Here is a 10,488-nt window from a genome sequence, read left to right as displayed (position 1 = left end):
AAATTTATACCTCTGTAATTTGAGCACTAACTCTTATCTTCTTTGCCTTTGTACATTAACACTATGCAAGCATTTCGCCAATCCTCAGGCACCTCACCATGAGTCATACATACATTAAATAACCTTACCAACTAACTATTCAACAGTATAGTCACCCCCTTGTTCAATGAATTCCACTGTAATATCATCCAAACCCACAAACACGTAATGCACTAAGGAACATAGATTGAAATGATGATGATTTAAATCTCTCATGTTGAGATGAGTAATAATGTATATATGAGCATACATTGGTAGTTTTTTCTGTATATGCCAAACTTAAACTTGTTTTTAGATTGCATGATCGAAAGGCAAGGAATATATGTATACCTTTGACAGGAAATATGGAAACACTAGCAGCATCTGAAAAGGCAATAGACAGTATACTTCTAAGAGTGTCACAGTCTCATTGTTCTGTCATCCTCCTCTTGGACGGCAGCACCTCAGCCTCTACTGTCTTCCAGGTAAGTATGAACAGCTGCGAAGAAGTCGAGTACTGAAATACCTACTTATTTTGCATTACTTTACAAGACTCAGTTTAACTGTTTTTTTACTATCATGTATTACATGTACAACAGGTGACGAGTACAGTACGAGCCACATGGGGTGTTGGGATACTTGAGGTGGCAGCTCGCGGCCAGGACGCTAATATGACTCAGGCGCAGCTCTCGAGGGTAGTAAGCGATGCCCGGCGGGTATGTGACTCATAGGCTGCTACTCAGTCCAAAAGTCCTGTCCTTACATTTATACTCTAATAATACAGTACAGTCTATCCTCTTTATTCACATACGCATAGGAAAGTAGCAAACACGCGATGACTAATCATATACACAGTCGCAAATAATTAATTTCTTTCCTTAACAGAAGTGAAATTCTGATAGCTTAAGTGATTCTTTATCGGGAAAATGTGTTACTGGCGAACAGAATGGTTGTGCTAAGTAATATGAGAAGTATGAGGAGAGAAATATAAGAGACGAGTAGTAATTCTACCGATAAATGTCATTTCGTCATTCTCCGAGGGTGTGTGAGCATCTTTTCAGTGTAAGTTCCGGTCCACACATCAAGGGTCAGCTGGTCAGCGCCTGTAATCGACTGAGTTTTTGGCGTACAAATGAATTACCTTTTGGCCCTTTGCGAGAGCTACCAGTCAAGGGTCCTGGAGACCCTAATGTGTTAGTAATTAATGAAAACGTTGAATCACTCCGTCATTACTTGTAAGTTCGGTAAATCCATTGAACATAACTAGTGATGTAAATAGATTGCTTTCACGTTGTAAATGAGGCAGGTTGGTCCGTCAAATTATTCCTGATTTACTCATTCACTCATGGCTTTAGTGACGCTTTAGTGACGTGAGTGATTCAGTAAAACAAGTTTGCCATAACACTGCTGATGTGCTCATTCGCAAAAGATGCTTGTGGCATGAGAAGAGTGGGAGGTGGGCTGTTTAGAAAGGGTAGTGAGTGGTGGGATGAAGAAGTAAGAGTATCAGTGAAAGAGAAGAGAGAGGCATTTGGACGATTTTTGCAGGGAAAAAATGCAATTGAGTGGGAGAAGTATAAAAGAAAGAGACAGGAGGTCAAGAGAAAGGTGCAAGAGGTGAAAAAAAGGGCAAAAGAGAGTTGGGGTGAGAGACTATCAGTAAATTTTAGGGAGAATAAAAAGATGTTCTGGAAGGAGGTAAATAGGGTGCGTAAGACAAGGGAGCAAATGGGAACTTCAGTGAAGGGCGTAAATGGGGAGGTGATAACAAGTAGTGGTGAAGTGAGAAGGAGATGGAATGAGTATTTTGAATGTTTGTTGAATGTGTCTGATGACAGAGTGGCAGATATAGGGTGTTTGGGTCGAGGTGGTGTGCAAAGTGAGAGGGTTAGGGAAAATGATTTGGTAAACAGAGAAGAGGTAGTAAAAGCTTTGCGGAAGATGAAAGCCGGCAAGGCAGCAGGTTTGGATGGTATTGCAGTGGAATTTATTAAAAAAGGGGGTGACTGTATTGTTGACTGGTTGGTAAGGTTATTTAATGTATGTATGACTCATGGTGAGGTGCCTGAGGATTGGCGGAATGCTTGCATAGTGCCATTGTACAAAGGCAAAGGGGATAAGAGTGAGTGCTCAAATTACAGAGGTATAAGTTTGTTGAGTATTCCTGGTAAATTATATGGGAGGGTATTGATTGAGAGGGTGAAGGCATGTACAGAGCATCAGATTGGGGAAGAGCAGTGTGGTTTCAGAAGTGGTAGAGGATGTGTGGATCAGGTGTTTGCTTTGAAGAATGTATGTGAGAAATACTTAGAAAAGCAAATGGATTTGTATGTAGCATTTATGGATCTGGAGAAGGCATATGATAGAGTTGATAGAGATGCTCTGTGGAAGGTATTAAGAATATATGGTGTGGGAGGCAAGTTGTTAGAAGCAGTGAAAAGTTTTTATCGAGGATGTAAGGCATGTGTACGTGTAGGAAGAGAGGAAAGTGATTGGTTCTCAGTGAATGTAGGTTTGCGGCAGGGGTGTGTGATGTCTCCATGGTTGTTTAATTTGTTTATGGATGGGGTTGTTAGGGAGGTAAATGCAAGAGTCTTGGAAAGAGGGGCAAGTATGAAGTCTGTTGGGGATGAGAGAGCTTGGGAAGTAAGTTGTTGTTCGCTGATGATACAGCGCTGTTGGCGGATTCATGTGAGAAACTGCAGAAGCTGGTGACGGAGTTTGGTAAAGTGTGTGAAAGAAGAAAGTTAGGAGTAAATGTGAATAAGAGCAAGGTTATTAGGTACAGTAGGGTTGAGGGTCAAGTCAATTGGGAGGTGAGTTTGAATGGAGAAAAACTGGAGGAAGTGAAGTGTTTTAGATATCTGGGAGTGGATCTGTCAGCGGATGGAACCATGGAAGCGGAAGTGGATCATAGGGTGGGGGAGGGGGTGAAAATTTTGGGAGCCTTGAAAAATGTGTGGAAGTCGAGAACATTATCCCGGAAAGCAAAAATGGGTATGTTTGAAGGAATAGTAGTTCCAACAATGTTGTATGGTTGCGAGGCGTGGGCTATGGATAGAGTTGTGCGCAGGAGGATGGATGTGCTGGAAATGAGATGTTTGAGGACAATGTGTGGTGTGAGGTGGTTTGATCGAGTAAGTAACGTAAGGGTAAGAGAGATGTGTGGAAATAAAAAGAGCGTGGTTGAGAGAGCAGAAGAGGGTGTTTTGAAATGGTTTGGGCACATGGAGAGAATGAGTGAGGAAAGATTGACCAAGAGGATATATGTGTCGGAGGTGGAGGGAACGAGGAGAAGAGGGAGACCAAATTGGAGGTGGAAAGATGGAGTGAAAAGGATTTTGTGTGATCGGGGCCTGAACATGCAGGAGGGTGAAAGGAGGGCAGGGAATAGAGTGAATTGGAGCGATGTGGTATACAGGGGTTGACGTGCTGTCAGTGGACTGAGTCGGGGCATGTGAAGCGTCCGGGGTAAACCAAGGAAAGCTGTGTAGATATGTATATTTGCGTGTGTGGACGTGTGTATGTACATGTGTATGGGGGGGGTTGGGCCATTTCTTTCGTCTTTTTCCTTGCGCTACCTCGCAAACGCGGGAGACAGCGACAAAGTACAAAAAAAAAAAAGAAAAAAAAAAATCAATATCATTATCATTATTATTATTATAATATATTTATATAATATTATTATCATTATTATAATTTAGGGGTAAATTATATGGGAGGGTATTGATTGAAAGGGTGAAGGCATATACAGAGCATCAGACTGGGGAAGAGCAGTGTGGTTTCAGAAGTGGTAGAGGATGTGTGGATTACGTGTTTGCTTTGAAGAATGTATGTGAGAAATACCTAGAAAAGCAAATGGATTTGTATGTAGCATTTATGGATCTGGAGAAGGCATATGATAGAGTTTGAAGAGATGCTCTGTGGAAAGTGTTAAGAGTATATGGTGTGGGAGGCAAGTTGTTAGAAGCAGTGAAAAGTTTTTATCGAGGATGTAAGGCATGTGTACGTGTAGGAAGAGAGGAAAGTGATTGGTTCTCATTGAATGTGGGTTTGCGGCAGGGGTGTGTGATTTCTTCATGGTTGTTTAATTTGTTTATGGATGGGGTTGTTAGGGAGGTGAATCCAGAAGTTTTGGAAAGAGGGGCAAGTACGCAGTCTGTTGTCGATGAGAGAGCTTGGGAAGTGAGTCAGTTATTGTTCGCTGATGATACAGCGCTGGTGGCTGTTTCATGTGAGAAACTGCAGAAGCTGGTGACTGAGTTTGGTAAAGTGTGCGAAAGAAGAAAGTTGAGAATAAATGTGAATAAGAGCAACTTTATTAGGTACAGTAGGGTTGAGGGTCAAGTCAGTCGGGAGGTAAGTTTGAATGGAGAAAAGCTGGAGGAAGTGAAGTGTTTTAGATATCTGGGAGTTGATTTTGGCAACGGATGGAACCATGGAAGCGGAAGTGAATCATAGTTTGGGGGAGGGGGCGAGAATTCTGGGAGCCTTGAAGAATGTGTGGAACTCGAAAACATTACCTCGGAAAGCAAAAATAGGAATGTTTGAAGGAATAATGTTTCCAACAATGTTGTACGGTTGCAAGGCGTGGGCTATGGATAGAGTTGTGCGCAGGAGGGTGGATGCGCTGGAAATGTTTGAGGATAATATGTGGTGTGAGGTGGTTTGATCGAGTAAGTAGTAATAGGGTAAGAAAGATGTGTGGAAATAAAAAGGGTGTGGTTGAGAGAACAGAAGAGGGTGTTTTGAAGTGGTTTGGTCACATGGAGAGAATGAGTGGGGAAAGATTGACAAAGAGGATATATGTGTCGGAGGTGGAGTGAACGAGAAGTGGGAGACCAAATTGGAGGTGGAAGGATGGAGTGAAAAAGATTTTGAGTGATCGGGGCCTGAACATGTAGGAGGGTGAAAGGCGTGCAAGGAATAGAGTGAATTGGAACGATTTGGTATACCGGGGTCGACGTGCTGTCAATGGATTGAACCAGGGCATGTAGAGCGTCCGGGGTACACTATGAAAAGTTATGTGGGGCCTGGATGTAGAAAGGGAGCTGTGGTTTCGGTGCATTATTACATGACAGCTAGAAACTGAGTGTGAACGAATGGGGCCTTTGTTGTCTTTTCCTGGAGCTACCTCGCACACATGAGGGGAGGAGGGGGTTGTTATTTCATGTGTGGCGAGGTGGTGATGGGAATGAATAAAGGCAGATAGTATGAATTATGTACATGTGTATATATGTATATGTCTTTGTGTGTATATATATGTATACGTTGAGATGTATAGGTTCGTATATTTGCGTGTGCTGACGTGTATGTATATACATGTGTATGTTGGTGGGTTGGGCCATTCTTTCGTCAGTTTCCTTGCTCTACCTCGCTAACGCAGGAGACAGCAACAAAGGAAAATAAATAAATAGATAGATATTATTATTATTATTATCATTATTGCTATTGTCATTATTATTATTATTATTATTATTATTATTATTATTATTATTATTATTATTATTATTATTATTATTATTATTATTATCATTATTATTATTATTATTATCATTATTATTATTATTATTATCATCATTATTATTATTATTATTATTATTATTATTATTATTATTATTATTATTATTATTATTATTATTATTATTATCATTATTATTATTACTAATATAAGTATTACGTGCCAAAGATTATCATCATGATCATTATGAATATAGTCATCATGATTGCCCACTGATTATCAAGGCGCTATATACAGATTTAAGCACATACATGTCATACAGTCCTCTGATTAAACAAAGTTGATTCCAACATGAAAAGTTGTGTTCTCATAATTACGTATTCCAGTATGAGTCACATGTATGGATGGGTCAAGTTGTCTCCAGTGGTGAGGTCAAGTGATGAGACAACTGGCCATTAACATGACTGATGATGCAAGGGTGGGATGCTTGTTACTTCAAATGTGGGTAAATCATCCTAACGTTATTGCTGTCTCTCTCTCTTTCTCTCTCTCTCTCTCTCTCTCTCTCTCTCTCTCTCTCTCTCTCTCTCTCTCTCTCTCTCTCTCTCTCTCTCTCTCTCTCTCTCTCTCTCTCTCTCTCTCTCTCTCTCATCCTGCAGTCGGGAAAGGTAGGTCAACTACATTCTCTTATCACTTCATTTTCGTTACGTCCTCTGCCCATGACATGTGATGCAGTTTTATTACTAACACTACTCTTGATGTGGATACGTCACTTTCATACTACTCTCCAGGCACGTTAACATGTCATGATCATGCTACCACCAGAGCAAGGACTTCACACTTAAACATCTGCAGGGGAGGGTAGGTCTTCTGCACTTGATTATTGAGGTAAGTATTTACTTACATATCTCTCTACATATATCCTCCCATTACTCTTACTACTAATTCGGGTTGATCACTCTGACATTTACGTCTGCCTTACTGACGTCACCAGCTTCGTCAGTTGTCATGGTGCGTGACGGTGGTGGTAGTGAGCGACGACCCAGTCTTCCTCGCCGCCTTCGCCCAGTGGTCCCTGAAGGGCCGCCTCCTGGTGTGGTCCACCAGGCTCCTCGTCCTCACCCGCCTGCCACTCGAGCTGCTGCAGGACCTTCACGAGACCCTCTCCATCACGAACGCCATGTTGGCCATCGTGAACAAGGCACTAGTGCCACTCAAGTAAGAATTAACTTTTCTGATACTTTGATGATTATCAATTGATGAATACGACAGCAGAAGTTGCGTTAAAACAAAATTATTGTATGTTAAACATCAGTATTTCCTTCCCTCCCTCAAGGTGTAGTGTGTACGTCTGCCTCCCATACACTCCCCAGGGATATCAGGCATTGCGGGTTGCCACTTGGACACCCCAGAGGGGCCTAACCCTCACGAGCCGCCTCCCGCTCTTCCCTGACAAGGTTTCCAAGTGAGTATGAAACATAAGTCACCACACACACACACACGGACACACACACACACACACACATATTTCCTCTCAACTTTCTCCTTTCACACGCTTTTTCAAAGTCAATCGCCAACTTCTGCAGTTTCCAACTGAAATCATCCACTAGAGCTGTATCATCGGTGAGCAACAAGTGACTCAATTCGTATGTCCGCTCATTCCCAACAGATTGCATACTTACCCCACTCTCTAAACTCTTGCTTTCACCTCCCTAACAACCCCATCCATAGATAAATTAGACAGCCATGGAGACATCACGCACTCCTGCCGCAGACCGGCATTCACTGGGAACCAATCAATTTCCTCTCTTCCTACTTGTACACATGCCCTACATCCTCGATAAAAACTTTTCACTGTTTCCAGAAAATTGCCTCCCAAACCATATACTCTTACGACCTTCCACAAAGCATCTCTATCAACCCTATCATATGCCTTCTCCCGACCCATTAATGCCACATACAAGTCCATCAGTTTTTCTGAGTATTTCTCACATACATTCTTCAAAGCAAACACCTAAACCACACATCCTCTACCACTTCTGAAACAAGACTGCTCTTCCCCAGTTTGATGCTCTGTACCTGCCTTTACGCTCTCAATCATTACTCTCACATATAATTTCCCAAGAATATTCAAGAAACTCATGCCTCTGCAGTTTGAACACCCACCTTTATCCCCATGTATTCCCCGGGAACGGGAGCGGATGGCTAGAAACCCTCCCCTCCTTGCATTTCAATTTGTAAAAGGGGAAAGAGAAGAGGGAGTCAAGAGTGGAGTACTATCCTCCTCGAAGGTTCAGACTGGGGTGTCTGAAAGTGTGTGGATGAAATCAAGATGAGAAGAAAAGAGAGATAGGTAGGTTGTTCGAGGAAAGAAACCTGGATGTTTTGGCTCTGAGTGAAACAATGCTCATTGGTAAAGTGGAAAAGTGGCTATGGAAGGGCTCTGTAGTAAAGTCAGGGGTTGGTGAAAGGACAAGAGCTAAGGAAGGAGTAGCACTAATCCTGAAGCAGGAGTTGTAGGAGTATGTGATAGAATGTAAGAAAGTAAATTCTAGATTAATGTGGGTAAAACTGAAAGTGGATGGAGAAAGATGAGTGATTATTGGTGCTTATGCACCTGGTCATGAGAAGAAAGATCATGAGAGGCAAGTGATTTGGGAGCAGCTGAGTGAGTGTGTTAGCAGCTTTGATGCACGAGACCGGGTTTCAGTGATTGGTAATTTAAATGCGAAGGTTAGAAATGTGGAAGTGGAGGGTATGATTGGTGTACATTGGGTGTTTAGTCTTGTAAATGGAAATGGTGATAGTTTGTGGGTTTTTGCGCTAAAAAAAGACTGGTGATTGGAAATACGTGGTTGAAGAGTGAGACACAAAAGTGTACTTACGTTAGTAGGAGATATGGCCAGAGGGCATAATTGGATTACGTGTTAATTGATAGGCATGCAAAAGAGAGAGGGGCAGCTGGGGGGATGTCTGATCACTTTCTTCTGGAGGCAAAGCTGAAGATTTGCAGAAGTTTTCAAAAGAGAAGAAAGAATGTTGGGGAGATGAGAGTGGTGAGAGTAAGTGAGCTTGGAAAGGAGATTTGTGTGAGGAAGTACGAGGAGAGATTGATTGAAGAATAGCAATCACGAGAGTGGAGTGGGTGAGCAATGGGATGCATTTAGGGAAGCAGCGATGGATTGCGCAGAAGATGCATGTGGCATGAGAAGGGTGGAAGGTGGTCAGTTTGGGAAAGGTAGTGAGTGGTGGGATGAAGAAGTAAAGTTATTACCTAAAGAGAAAAGACGCAGTTGGAAGATACTTGCAAGGAAGGAGTGCAGATGACTGGAATATGCATAAAATAAAGCGGCGGCTTAGGTCAAGAGAAATGTGCAAGAGGTGAAAAAGAGGGCAAATGAGAGTTCACTTGAGAGAGTGAATAAAAAGATGTGGAAAGAGATAGATACCGTGCTTAAGACAAGAGAACAAAGGAGATTATCGGTGAAATGGAACTAGTGGGAAGGATATAGCAGATAGTGATGAAATGAGATGTAATGAGTAATTTAGAGGCTTGTTGAATATGTTTGTAGATAGAGTGGCAGATGGAAGGTGTTTTGGTCGGGGTGGTATGGGACGTGAGAACACAAGGAAAAATAGTGTGGTTCAGAGAGAAGAGATGGTGAAATCTTTGCGTGAGATAAAAACCCGCAAGGAGGGAACGTTTGAATGGTATTTCAGTGAAATCAATTTCAAAAGGGGGTGATTGTGATGTTCAATGTTTGTTAAGTATATTCACTGTAGGTATGGTTCATGGTGAAGTGAATTAGGATTGGCAAAATACATGCAGAGTGCCATGGAACAAAAGCAAAGGGTATAAAGGTGAGTATATTTTCCTATATATACATATACATATATTTTATATATATATATATATATATATATATATATATATATATATATATATATATATATATATATATATATATATATATATATATATATATATATATATATATATATATATATATATATATATATATATATATGTATATATATATATATATATATATGTATATATATATATATATATATATATATATATATATATATATATATATATATATATATATATATATATATATATATATATATATATATATATATATATATATATATACATATATATATATATATATATATACATATATATATATATATATATATATATATATATATATATATATATTTTTTTTTTTTCTTTTTTTTTTTTTTTTTGCTTTGTCGCTGTCTCCCGCGTTTGCGAGGGGGCCAGAAATCCTCCCCACTTTGTACTTTTTTAACTTTCTAAAATGGGATATATATATATATATATATATATATATATATATATATATATATATATATATATATATATATATATATATATATATATATATATATATATATATATATATATATATATATATATATACATATATATATATATATATATATATATATATATATATATATATATATTTCTTTTTTTTTTTTACTTTGTCGCTGTCTCCCGCGTTTACGAGGTAGCGCAAGGAAACAGACGAAAGAAATGGCCCAACCCACCCCCATACACATGTATATACATACGTCCACACACGCAAATATGCATATCTACACAGCTTTCCATGGTTTACCCCAGACGCTTCACATGCCCTGATTCAATCCACTGACAGCAAGTCAACCCCGGTATACCACATCGATCCAATTCACTCTATTCCTTGCCCTCCTTTCACCCTCCTGCATGTTCAGGCCCTGATCACACAAAATCTTTTTCACTCCATCTTTCCACCTCCAATTTGGTCTCCCACTTCTCCTCGTTCCCTCCACCTCCGACACATATATCCTCTTGGTCAATCTTTCCTCACTCATTCTCTCCATGTGCCCAAACCATTTCAAAACACCCTCTTCTGCTCTCTCAACCACGCTCTTTTTATTTCCACACATCTCTCTTACCCTTACGTTACTTACTCGATCGAGTAAGTATATAC

At 40.1% G+C, this 10,488-nt stretch overlaps 1 protein-coding gene across 1 annotated transcript in view; it reads left to right on the top strand.

The window, feature by feature from the left end:
* The first annotated feature begins 383 nt into the window (after positions 1 to 383).
* The window catches only part of LOC139763327 (glutamate receptor ionotropic, kainate 4-like), a 224,483-nt gene continuing 214,378 nt past the window's right edge, over positions 384 to 10,488 (top strand). Inside the window, exons 1-2 of the mRNA XM_071689348.1 lie at positions 384 to 503; positions 618 to 734. Of these exons, the coding sequence (XP_071545449.1) occupies positions 384 to 503; positions 618 to 734 (237 nt within the window). The remainder of the gene's footprint in view (positions 504 to 617; positions 735 to 10,488) is intronic.

This window comes from Panulirus ornatus, chromosome 46 (genome assembly GCF_036320965.1).
Source record: "Panulirus ornatus isolate Po-2019 chromosome 46, ASM3632096v1, whole genome shotgun sequence".
NCBI classification, from domain to species: domain Eukaryota; kingdom Metazoa; phylum Arthropoda; class Malacostraca; order Decapoda; family Palinuridae; genus Panulirus; species Panulirus ornatus.
This window is presented reverse-complemented; position numbering and strand designations above follow the sequence as displayed.